We start from the raw sequence: 12995 nt of genomic DNA, 5'->3' as shown, positions 1-12995 counted from the left end.
CCCGTTTATTTGGATTTTGCTCACGTTTAATGTATTGTTAATGTTTTAAAAAATGAAAATAATGTTAAAAACAAGACATAATACTGAGAAAAAAACTTTTATTTTGTGTTCATGTTAGAAATAACACCACAATCCACAATTAGATGTTTTGATAATAATTATTTTATTTACTTTCAGTAAAATATATCTTTTCATGGGGACGGAAAATGCACCAATTGCATTTTTTTTTTAAACTAGACAAATTTGATTTGTCACACCGAAATAACAACAGTAAGAAATAATCTGTACCCATTTTTTAATGGGAATACAATTACTTGCAAACTTCAATTTGAGTCATAATAATTATTATTTTGTTTAAAATTGTTTTTAAGAGTAGCCATTCTCCATTTCTACAATGGCATCTGAGTTTCCCAGTACACATCTTGTCCCGGCTCTTCCTCGAATGTCACTTTCGCGTCATCAGCATCCAACTAAACAACAAAATAAATAAAAAGTGTTTAACAATCACATCGATAAAATGTGTTTTATTAAAAAAAAAAAAAAACCCACTTACACATTTCATCTCCAGCTCAGTGAAGAGACGCCCGGTCATGAACATGCGTAAGGGAATGGTGAGGATGAGGATGAACGGAAGAGCGAGAGATGCCGGACTGGATTTAATAATCCACAGAAGAGCGAGGCACACGATCTGGATGGCGGTGAACAAGTGCATTCTCCCGGTACTCACCTGCCATCAATGTGTAACGTTAGAACCCGAGCCCAAATCCTGCCGGCATGGGATTGGTTGTCACGGCAACAGAGGACTCTTACTTTGGTGGCGTACGGCTCATTGGGATGGTATTTTTTGGGGATGAGAAGAAGCAGCATACGATCCCACAGCTGGATGCCGTTCAGTGACGTGACGCCCATGTAGAGGAAGATCCCGAACAAGGCCGCCATGGGAATCAGCTTCAGGATGGGCTCCATCAGAATGGACAGGCCTTGAAACAGAAAGATAATGGAGCTCTCGCTTTTTCATCATGTTTGTAAACATGCTAACGTGTAACCGAAAAGTCATCTCTCCGTCGCACTCACCGACCAGCAGCGCCACAATGATGCCGCTGACCCTCTGCTCCAGCACTTTCTCGATCACAGGTTTGGTTCCCTTGCTCATGACGGTGAGGGCGTTGGCGTGAGTGACGGAGCGCACCGTGGCGGCGCTGAGCCACGGCGCGCCGAAAATGGCGCCGATCCCGCCCATGCCCACCAAAAGCAGAAGGTCAAAGTGGAAGCCGGAGCCTTTGGCCATCTTTCTCTCGGGTTTGCTCACGATCAAGCTGGAACGTTTCATTCGAGACCATGAGCGTGGAAAGTAAACACTTTTATTAAAAAAACAAAACAAAACTCTTTGACTGCCAAAAACATTAAATAACGTTTAGTGAAATCCTATGGATGAGTGCTAAAGACGTTAAAAGACGTTTTTTCAAAACAGAGGTGAAACTAACCATTTTCTATTGTTGATTACTGAAAAACGGAATAAGGTAGAAACAAACTTTTTTTTCTGATGAAAGATGAGAGTCCAATCTTTCATTTGGTAGTATGTGTGTTTCCATAGTCCAAGTACATAATTTTTTGTGGACCTTGAAAGATCAGTCAAAAATGCTTAAATCGGCTGGCACCCACGGCATCCCTTTTCTGAAAACGTCTGGCAGCCAAAGAGATAATAATGCAGTACGATCTTACGTTGTGATTTGAGACTCCAAGAAGATGAGGATGAAGACGAGCAAAGCCGGGACGCAGCATGCAAACATCATCCACACAGGGAAGGGTGAGTGCTCGCCAAATGGGTTGATGAGCCAGCCTCTTTTGGATGGATTCGACACCATCAGACCTTTTGGGACCACCAGTTTCTACAAATATAGTTTTAACCCGTGGGTCATATATATATATATATATATATATATATATATATATATATATATATATATATATATATATATATATATATATATATATATATATATATATTAGGGGTGTGCCAAAAAATTGATTCTCATAAGAATCGCAATTCTCATTTAGGACGATTCAGAATCGATTTTATTTAAATTATTTTATACTGTCGTGCCTTTGTTTGTGTGTGCCTTTATTTGTAGCGCTGTTCATGTTGTACCCGGTTTGGCCACTGAGGGGCAGTGTGGTTCCACGCGGTCTAATACACAGTTAAGTTGTAGGCCACATTAGAGAGTATAAGGAAAAAGTCACGATCAAGTTATTCCAATTAAAAAAAAAAGTTTTCAGGGGGACAAATACCACCCAAGGGTTAAACTTTAAAATTGCCTGAGATTAACCCCTGGGCGTTATTTGACCATTTTTTTGGCTTTTTGTTGGTTCTGACCAAGCCATTTCAAAATAAAATAACGCCCAGGGGTTAAATGAGATAATTGTTAAGAAACAAAAATGGTAACTTGTGGTTTCGATTAAAATCCAAAAATGTAGGCAAAATTTAGATGAATTATTTATTTTTTTTAACCAAAACATAATCATGGCATACAAAAACTGAAGTTGCACTGTTGCTGCTATCGCTTGCTAAATGAAGGTGAATATTTCAATAAATATAAGAAAAAAAAACTCATATCATAATATACAGCAACTGTAGAAAGATCCACGCCAACCTGAGTGTAGGTGTCTCCGATGCTGTAGTCCACAACAATCATGAGGAAAATGGCGATGGGCACACCAAAGTCGCCCAACAAACGTCTGACCTATAACACAAATACAACGATGGCAACTTTGTTGATTGTAATCAGTAAAAAGAGGGACTCACTTTTCCCGGCAGAAAAGTTCCATTCTTGAACTGGCGCAGGAAATAAGCTATAAAGAAACAGCCAAGCATGAGGCACATGGAGAGCAGGGCCGTGTTCGGGTACGCTCGCGCTAACGTGTTGACGACAACGCTCGCGTTGCCCGTCGCGTTGTCCAACGTCACCGTCCGTTCCACCTTTGGGTGCCAGGGGTTTTCCACCGACGCGTTCAGATGGTCGTAATTCAGAACCAGCGGATGAGCCTTGAAAATCTGGAGGGACGGGAGAGCTATTGCGTCATGGTTTCGAGGTGATGCAATCCGGAGCGACGGCTGAACGATTACCCTGGCGAGCTTGGCGAAGGTTTCGTAGATGAAGATGATGGAGATGAGGATGGAGAATATCTCCTGGGTGAAGCGGGAGATGAAGCGCACCAGGAAGCTTCCCTCGCACGCTACCGTGACCACCACGATGACCACCAGCCACACGCCCACCCACACTCGCCCGACTATGTACTCAATCTCCTGGGACTTGCAGAACTGTTTCAACAAGACAAGATGTGGTATTTATGGATACTCGTAGTCATGCTAAACTCATTCACTGCCATTGACAGTTATAGTCGTCAAAAATTCATTTGAACTATTTATATTTGTTTAGCATTTCTTTTCCATTTTTGTTAACAAGAGTATGAAAACCTAGATTTTTTGTCGTACATTTAGAACAGATATAAAATTTGTGATTCATTTGTGAGTTAATTAGTAAATTAATTAAATTAATCGTGAGTTAATTAGTAAAGTCCTGCGATTAATTATGATTAAAAATTGTAATCGCCTGATGCCCCTAAATTTTAATTATCTTTTCTTTAAAAAATAAAATAAAATAAAAAATAAATATATATTTATTTATAAATTTATAAGAACCTTTTTGTTTTGTTTTTTTTACATGGAAAAAAAATAATCTCCCCCATTAAGGGATTTTTACGACAGCGTATTAGGGCCACGTATAAATATTAAATTTATGAGTTTTTTTCTCTCGCAAGTTTGCCACTTTGTAATGTTGCAAATATTCAAGTTTTTTTTCTCAGAATATTACCGCCCTCTCTAAAAATATAAATATATATTATTACAAGTTATATTATATTTAATATATTAATATTAACACATAAAAAAATTCTCATCAATTTGTGACTTTTTTCATGCAAATTTGAGACTTTATAATGTCGCAAATATTCAAGTTTTTTCTCTAGAAGGCCACCAATATTTAATTTATGAGTTTCTCCACCAAGTGTAGTATCAACCTACTATCAGCCTGACTACTACTACAAATAGTACTTGTTAGCATGTTAGCATCAACATTAAGACTAGCTAAGAAGAAGCCATTCAAGTGGAAATGGAACAATGGTACGGCTCAAGAACTTACATATGGATAAGGAACTTTTTTTTCTGACTCACAGCATAGAAGGCCTCCTCAAACACTAACAGAGGCCCCGAGAAGCCAATAACAAGCACAGGCTGGGCAGCAATGAAACAGAAGATAATCCCCTGGATGCTCGTGGAGATGAGAAGCTCCGGGACGCCCATCATATCCTCCACCTTGTCCGCTAAGTGAGGAAATAGGAAAGTTGACCGCCACGCTCTCATCTGTTAGCAGCAGAATTGCATACAGACCGAGGAGGCCCCCGAAAGTGATGGCCGGGGAGAGAGCGGCAAAGTAGATGAAGATGACGGCAGCGAGGACCTGAGCGTTGAGCGCATCGGTAATATCGCTTTTGTAATACTGGTATCGTCTTCTAATGTCTCGTATCATCCCGCCGAACGGTCGACCCGTGCGGGACAGCGGGTCTTCGGGCGCAGGTGCGGTAGAGAAGCAAGCTGGAATAAAATCAGCATTTAAAAAAAAAAAAAAAGTTTTCTCAATAAAGTTTGGGAAAGACTGAGGCGGTGAGGTAGCCTTACGCTGACTTGGCTTGCTGTCCAACACGGGCTCAGATGAGTGGACTCGATCCTTCAGCAATTTTTTCTGGAAGTCGACGATGGAGTTGAGCATGGCCTCGTTTTGGATCTCAGTGGGTGGGATGACGATGCTGCAGTCCATGAAGTCGCTAACGGCTTCAGTCAAGTTTCGGAGGCTTTTGGCTCGGGACGCCGCCTGGTTGAACAACTGGCGGACAGAAATAGAGACAGTCGTGATATTAACTCATTCACTGCCATAAATTCATAAAAAAAAAAAAAAGATTATTAAAAAATTAGGGGTGACGGGTGATTAACATTTTTAATCGTAATTTATCGCATGACTTCACTAGTTAACTTAATCACAAATGTTATGTCTGTTCTAAATGTACAATTAAAAAAATCTAGATTTTTATACTCTTGTTAACAAAAGCGGAAAAAAAAGTTAAACTAATATAAATAGTTCGAATGAATTTTTGACGTTTATAGCCGTCAATGGCAGCGAATGAATTAAAAAAAAAAAAGATCATTAAAAATTCGGGGCGTCAGGCGATTCAAATTTTAATCGTAATTAATCGCATGACTTTACTAATTAACTCACGATTAATGACAAATTTTATGTCTGTTCTAAATGTACAATTAAAAAAATCTAGATTTTCATACTCTTGTTAACAAAAGCGGAAAAAAAAGTTAAACTAATATAAATAGTTCGAATGAATTTTTGACGTTTATAGCCGTCAATGGCAGCGAATGAATAAAAAAAAAAAAAGATCATTAAAAATTCGGGGCGTCAGGCGATTAAAATTTTAATCGTAATTAATCGCATGACTTTACTAATTAACTCACGATTAACGACAAATTTTATGTCTGTTCTAAATGTACAATTAAAAAAATCTAGATTTTTATACTCTTGTTAACAAAAGCGGAAAAAAAAGTTAAACTAATATAAATAGTTTGAATGAATTTTTGACGTTTAAAGCCGTCAATGGCAGCGAATGAATTAAAAAAAAAAAAGATAATTAAAAATTCGGGGCATCGGGCGATTAAAATTTTAATCGTAATTAATCGCATGACTTTACTAATTAACTCACGATTAACGACAAATTTTATGTCTGTTCTAAATGTACAATTAAAAAAATCTAGATTTTTATACTCTTGTTAACAAAAGCGGAAAAAAAAGTTAAACTAATATAAATAGTTTGAATGAATTTTTGACGTTTATAGCCGTCAATGGCAGTGAATGAGTTAATGAAGATATTAGGAGACTTGACGTGACTTGAGTCAGACTTAAGTTGCCAAATTTAGGACCTGAGACTAGCTTGATAACCACCTCATGAAGCACGAAGGGAGATCCGGAAGAGAATTTAGACTCACTTTATCAGCCATTAGCGCCGCCATGGCTCGGCCAGTCTCGTGGTAATCCATATCGGCATTGCTGGGTCCGATCAGCATCAGGACGAAGCGTACCGGCTCCGGAGCCTCCAAGGCCGAGTCGAGCGGCACCGCCTCTTTCAGACGCACAAAAACCACCGCAGGTTTTTCCAGAAAGTCTAAAGCTCCTGCTGCAAACATCAGGATGTCAGTCTGATGAAGGCACTAATGTACCGGAGTGCTGTTAAGACGAAAACATTTTTTTCCTATAATGAATCGCGATTAATTTCGTTTTTCTATTGCTGCTTCCACTATTTTCTACAAAGCGTGTAACAGATTTACTTCAAAACTGTAGGACAGTGAAGTAAGACTTTCCCACCTACTAACACCATCGAAGCCTCGACACGGTCAGATTCATCCCTCTGTGCAAAACAGAAACATTCATTAACAAAAGATCAATTCAAGTTACTAGATTTTGGATGAGTTTGTGGTTTAGTTTGCTAGTCAGTCAGATTACAAAAAAAAAAAAGTCACACGCATATCACATCATGGCATCTTACCCTTTCCTTGACGGAAAACTTGCGGAGATCCGCTCCATCAGTCAGGGTTTGACTCTCCGGATCAGCTTGTTGGCTGCGGGGAGGAAACCGAAAATGAACCAGAAGAGCTCTTCTTCATTCATCCCTGCATTACAGCAGTCCACAACAATGTTATTGTATCGACTTGTTGGTGGGATATGAGATAGAAATCAGTGTGCTATAAAACCTTCGATTTCAGTTTCGTAGAAAGTTAATCCACTGTAATGTTTTGGAGTTTTACAAGTAAGCCCTTCTTCACCAGGTTGAGAAGAGACTAGATAGTAGAGCTGTCAAAATTAATCGACAAGTAATCAATTATCAAATTAATCGACAACTACTTTAATAACCGAGTAATCAATTGGAGCCATTTTTCCATTTAAAATTGTCCAAATCCTCTAATTTCAGCATATCAACAGTAATTCTTCATAAAAGAAGAATGATTATCTTCTGTGTTTAAATCAAAATGAGACATTTGCAAACATCTGTTTTTACTTTGGAAAACAATGACCGAACCGATAACATAGTACAACATCGATTCCTCCTTCTTCTTCTTTTTTTTTTTAAAATCACTATACAAAAATGAAGTACAAAATAACCACAGTAATCAAATAACCTTTTTGTAACACACTTTAATGCAAGATTAAAATTAATCCGATTAATTGATTAAATAATCGGTAGATTAATCGATTCTAAAAATATTCAATAGTGACAGCACTTCTAGATAGTAAACATTTAACTCCTTCATTCGCAGCCATTTTCACTGAAGCAACCCGCTTTGCTCCCGGCTCTTTTACTGGATTTTGACTGATTTTGCAAGGCCCACAGAATATCCAATGTTCGATTAGCACAAAAACATGGAACCTATCAAAAGAAAGATTAGAGTCTCTTCTTTCATCACGGAAATACGTATATTTCTATCTGTTTCTGTTTTGCAGCAATTAGCATTAGAATATAATAAGTTTCATCATAATTCACAAATCTGTTGAAAACAAACATGGCCCTGGCTGATCTCTTATACTCTGCTGCCACCTGCTGGCCGTTTTTGTAATAACTACCATTGCTTCAACTGTTCTCTTCAGTTCAGAAGCTGCATCAAAGCCTTCTGTATGCTCTAGCATTAAAAACAAACAAACGTATAAATACGTCTTTGGGACACTGGTAATATTTAATATTTATTTTTTAGGAGCAAATGAGGAAAGTGGTTTCAGTACAGAATTAGCTCATTATTAGTCCCAGAGTAAGTGGATCCGTTCCCTATGCTGTTTTAGAGTCTACCTGCGGTTCTGGAGCAGACACTTCATGACCCCCTCTTGGTCTCCAGGCCTGATCTGCTTCTGCTTGAGCATCTCAGCAACCATTTTCTCGACGATGCCGTCCAAGGTTTTCTCCACGCAGTCAAAAAGCATCACACCTGGATGCAGAAGAATGTGGACGTATCGTTGGTTGTTGATGACCATTTTGCTATTATTTATGCTTTGGTGCTTAGTCACGAGATGACCTGTGTTCATGGAGCGTCGCAGCTGGACCAGGCTCTTGAAGGTGAGGTACGAGACATACGAGGACGCCCACACACCGGACTGGGGGTCGAAACTCTCCTCGTGGGCCGCCCATCGGCCCGTCTCCTGCCAGTAGGTCTGCTCGTTGTGGTCCTTCATCATCTTTTTCAGCTACAGCTAGCATCAAAAAGTGTGATGACACAAGAACGTGCAAGAACATGGCTGGAGATGATAGAAGATTCCCCCCCCCCTCCGTCAGCTCTTCGTCTGAATTGACATCTTAGAGTATGTCTAAAAGTTAAACATAGTGGCAGCAGGCTTTGGGCCAGTGAAATCTCACCCTGGGCATGTTTGGAGTGTCAATATGTGTCGCGTGCTGGAAGTGTGTATCCCTCATTTGACAGTCGGCGACAGGGATGGCGAGTGTGTAAGAGTTGTGGACATTGAAATGTCACATTTAAATCAGGCCAACTGAGGTTAATTCATTTTTGGGAAGAAAGAAAGAAAGAAAGAAAGATAGATAGATAAATAGATATATAGATAGATAGATAGATAGACCATTAGCTTGATAGCTAGTTAGCTTAATAGCTATACTGCTACCGTGATAGCTTGCTAGCTTCATAGCTAGCTTCATAGATAGATAGATAGATATATAGATAGATAGATAGACCATTAACTTGATAGCTATTTAGCTTAATAGCTAAACTGCTACCGTGATAGCTTGCTAGCTTCATAGCTAGCTTCATAGATAGATAGATAGATAGATAGATAGACCATTAGCTTGATAGCTATTTAGCTTAATAGCTAAACTGCTACCGTGATAGCTTGCTAGCTTCATAGATAGATAGATAGATAGATAGACCATTAGCTTGATAGCTATTTAGCTTAATAGCTAAACTGCTACCATGATAGCTTGCTAGCTTCATAGCTAGCAAGCTAGCTTCATAGATAGATAGATAGATAGATAGAAGCACATTTCAATAAAAATGAACTTGTCATTGCGCCATAAAATGCATTTCAAATGTTTGTTATTTGTTGGCTACAATTATGTATTTATTTTTCTTTTTATTTAATTGAGAAAATGTTTGTAGTGCGATGATGTTAATGACGCGTTGTACGGTGGCCGCGGCGCATTTCGTGGATGCGACACTGGACTGGAACACTGAAGTTGTATGTGAAAACAGAATGATTTATTTCCAAAACACCATCCAAGACCTGATCCAAGGGTGAGGAAGATTAATATTGGATTGACATTCGGCGGAAGTACGAGTGGCGCCTGTGTGTGTGTGAGTGTGTGTTGACTGTCTGCAAGTGTGTGACATTGTGACATTGAGGTTTATATGGTGCACATTCTTCCATGTACTGTACATGTGATGACTATTCATTGTAGGAGGCGGTGCAAATACTGTCTATACTTTACAATATATATTATAGCAGTTGTTCTCAAAATTTTACACCAACATTTAATACAGTTTCATTGTACATACATTACAAATATGGTAGAGGTTTTATTACTAAAAAATATAGTTATATATTATTATTGTATATTTCTAAGTATAGTAAGCCAGTGTAACATTATGCACTGTTAATTATAAAAAAATATTATATATTAAAATATAAATATTAAAATTATATTAGCTAAATACAGTAAAATAAAATAAAAATGAACGTAAATAACGACTTAATTCAAATAAATTGATAAAAGTTCAATATAAACAGTACTTAAATAAACAAAACAGTTCCGGGCCACATTCTCTGTGATGAGTGTGCACTCACAGCAGACAACAAAGCGCTCTAAAGAGGACACGGCAGTGGACAATGTAAAGGGAAAATGCATTTTTTGGGGTTTAGGCAACTGCATGTAGCAATTGTGTTGGATAACCGCTAATGTGCACGAAGGTGCTCAAGTTTTTGTGTAGTAAGGGAGGGGCGCCTTCTTAGCCACACCCAGAAAAAAATCTGGAGATTTGAAAAGGTGAAAAACAGCTGAACGCTGTATCTCCGCGTTTCAGTATGAATACTAATAATAATATGTGCAATGTATTCTCAAACAATTCTCTGATTACACTATGCATGTAAAAGTTAAATACAACTACACTGTACTCAATAAATGTACTCTGATGGATTAAAAAAAAAGAATCCCTGAATTATAGAATTGGAATAAAATACCTGGATTTGATTGGTCGAACTCACACATTTTTCAGTTTTTTTTAATAACAATCTTCAAAATTTCTATTCATTTATTGCCTTCAGATTTGCTGCAGAGTAAATTTTGAATGAAAACCTTTTTTGTTATAAAGAAATTCATTTTTTTTAATGTATTACTTGAAAAAAAGAATCTAAATAATTGACTGACAGAGGAAATCCAGTTCTACATTTCTGAAAACTGCATTTATTATTATTATTATTATTATTATTATGATATTGTGCATTTTGGAGTCCCTCATGAGATAAAAACAGACAAATTAGCAAACATTTACTGTATCACTGCATTGCTTTCATATTAAAACCCTGTGCGGCGCCATTGGGGAACTGACGGTCAGAACTTTCTCAGCGAGAGTGACACCTACCTCGTGCAGTCATCCACCAAGCGGGCAGAAGCTCTGACAAGCGACTGACCTGAGAAACAAGACGAAAGTGCGACTTTATAGAAGGCTATATGTACGGATGCATGTTGCAGGATGATGACGCTTGCATGCATACGCACTCCAATTCACAGTCCGACATCCCACAACCCATAATATTGATAGTATATACAGCTGCTTGGTATGTGCGGAGTCACACTATGTCATTATCCAACCAGCATCTTATCCCATTTAATGTCTGTGTTTAGAGGTCAACAAAGGCTTGGATTACACTGTTGGGTTTGATGTGCTCACCTTCAAAAGCGCACTGGTGGATTCTTGGCGTGCTGTCCATTTGACAGGAAGCTCGGCTTCCAGTGGAGAAAGCCGACGGGGAGTTTGGAGGAGGTCCACCGCGGCCATTTTGGCAGGTCCACTGCCGAGTTTATCAACAGCATTAGCTGAAACCATCTGAGGTTAAGTTGAGGGTAGATCCTATGAGAAAATATCACTTTGGACCCCACTACTTTTATTCCACAATTAGAAAAGAGTGCACTATTTTTGGGCTCTTGTATTAAGTCAAATCAGAGGGAATGTACTTCAATTAGTCAGCAACGGAAGTAAGGCATCAAAGATGGTTAGGAAGACACAGACGTTGGTGGCAGCACCCCAGATGGGACTCGAACCCACAATCCCTGGCTTAGGAGGCCAGTGCCTTCTCCATTAGGCCACTGGGGCTGTCTGCTCAACCTGAAATGTGTCAAAGGAAAAAACAATCAATCAAGTGCCACGGCGACATGCAAGGCCAATTCACAACCTATAAAAACATTGCCGCACTGACAAATGCAACAAATAATGAACAATTGTCTGCATACGTACATACAAGGATGAGTCTTGTGTGATACAGACTTTAAATGGCGTAGCTGCGGATCTCTCCCGCCAGGGGGCGACATTGTATTGTATTACAGATGAAACAGTTGATTTATCCCGCAAAAAAGCACAGTAGATAGATAGATAGATAGATAGATAGATAGATAGATAGATAGATAGATAGATAGATAGATAGATAGATAGATAGATAGATAGATAGATAGATAGATAGATAGATAGATAGATAGATAGATAGATAGATAGATAGATAGATAGATAGATAGAAAACTATTCACGTTAGGGCTCGACCCCTTTCCCTCTGAGTTCACTGCACGGCTACTCAATTAGTCACTGCCCCCCCAAAAAATAAAATAAAGATGTGACAGAACTATCTTCAATTTCTTATCTGTCTGTGTGTCAGTGAGCGAACATTTGCACCATATCAAGCATATCTCCAAGTCCCTGGATGGATCCATAATGACTGCATTGAAAGCCAAAAGTGCCCGAGGCTAAACACATTTCCCATTTGAACCGTGCCTTCTCATATCTGATCAATACAAAAGACTCAGTCACTGACAAAAGCCCCCCAAAAAGTCCCCCCTCAACACAAGGTTGAATAATAGACAATAGCTGTCAAATTACGACTCCTGGTTGAACGCATTCCGAGTTCAAATACTGCCAGCATTAGAATGCCACGTTTTCATTTATGTGATTTACTCTGAGCAAGCATATAAAGGCGGAGGACTGCAAACGAGCGGAAGCTGGCGTTCCTGTGGCTGTATAGCATAAATAATGTATGAATGCAAAGAGGAACAGACGCACAGAGAGAAAATCCATGTCACTGTCGGTACATCAGCAAAAATGCATGAGCGACATCATTAATTTAGACTCTTTGCTCGGCCGTAAGAAAAAAAGAATGTCATTGTCATGTGAAGTTCACTTCAATGTAATTCTAACCTAAAGACCGGACTTTTTTTTTTATGGACTCAAAAGTAATTGAGCAAGGTTAGACCACACACACACACTTCCTTTCAACGGGACTGCTCACCTGGAAAGCAATCCCTGATTGGAACCTGAGAGGGGACAGTGAACGCCTCGTGGACCACCCGTCCTCTGTCCACTTGACAAGATGGTCACTGCGGCGTCAACAATGCCACGATGGCAACGTGAGCCGCGGCCATCTTGTTTTAATGCACTGATACGGATGCAGAGGTAATCCAGCTGTTTGCGATCACCGGATCAGATTTGAACCCCAAATGCGGCCAAAAAAGCAAGCGTGAGAATATGACCTTAAAGGTCACATGAAATGTTTTTCTCGCGTGCCAACATTGCACAAGATGAGGGACTTTCAAAAGACGAGCGGAGATAATTGAGCTTGATTATCTTG

The 12995-nt window shown here is 39.0% G+C and overlaps 1 protein-coding gene and 1 non-coding gene across 5 annotated transcripts; both read right to left on the bottom strand.

Annotated features, from left to right (window-relative positions):
• Positions 1 to 144: 144 nt before the first annotated feature.
• On the bottom strand, positions 145 to 11436 carry slc4a1b (solute carrier family 4 member 1b (Diego blood group)). 4 transcript variants are annotated; one of them, XM_077550902.1, is made up of 19 exons: positions 11338 to 11433; positions 11054 to 11209; positions 10745 to 10793; positions 8177 to 8351; positions 7954 to 8089; positions 6661 to 6733; positions 6480 to 6522; positions 6104 to 6291; positions 4736 to 4940; positions 4448 to 4651; positions 4232 to 4380; positions 3125 to 3319; positions 2804 to 3052; positions 2652 to 2741; positions 1723 to 1889; positions 1075 to 1316; positions 811 to 980; positions 554 to 727; positions 145 to 470 (listed from the first exon to the last, which is right to left on the bottom strand). In XM_077550902.1, the coding sequence occupies exons 4-19, from the start codon at positions 8334 to 8336 to the stop codon at positions 390 to 392; spliced, it is 2526 nt and encodes an 841-aa protein (XP_077407028.1). In that variant the 5' UTR covers positions 8337 to 8351; positions 10745 to 10793; positions 11054 to 11209; positions 11338 to 11433; the 3' UTR covers positions 145 to 389. The 4 variants fall into 4 exon arrangements, with proteins under 4 accessions (XP_077407028.1, XP_077407030.1, XP_077407026.1 ...); XM_077550904.1 differs by having other exon boundaries at positions 6104 to 6288; positions 11338 to 11432; XM_077550900.1 differs by having other exon boundaries at positions 4448 to 4940; positions 6104 to 6288; positions 11338 to 11436.
• On the bottom strand, positions 11404 to 11476 carry trnar-ccu (transfer RNA arginine (anticodon CCU)). Its single transcript has one exon. It is a non-coding gene; the product is annotated as a tRNA-Arg (tRNA).
• Positions 11477 to 12995: the final 1519 nt, after the last annotated feature.

This window comes from Vanacampus margaritifer, chromosome 18, assembly GCF_051991255.1.
Source record: "Vanacampus margaritifer isolate UIUO_Vmar chromosome 18, RoL_Vmar_1.0, whole genome shotgun sequence".
Classification (NCBI taxonomy): Eukaryota; Metazoa; Chordata; class Actinopteri; order Syngnathiformes; family Syngnathidae; genus Vanacampus; species Vanacampus margaritifer.
Note: the sequence above shows the minus strand (reverse complement) of the source record. Positions and strands in the feature narration are given on the sequence as shown.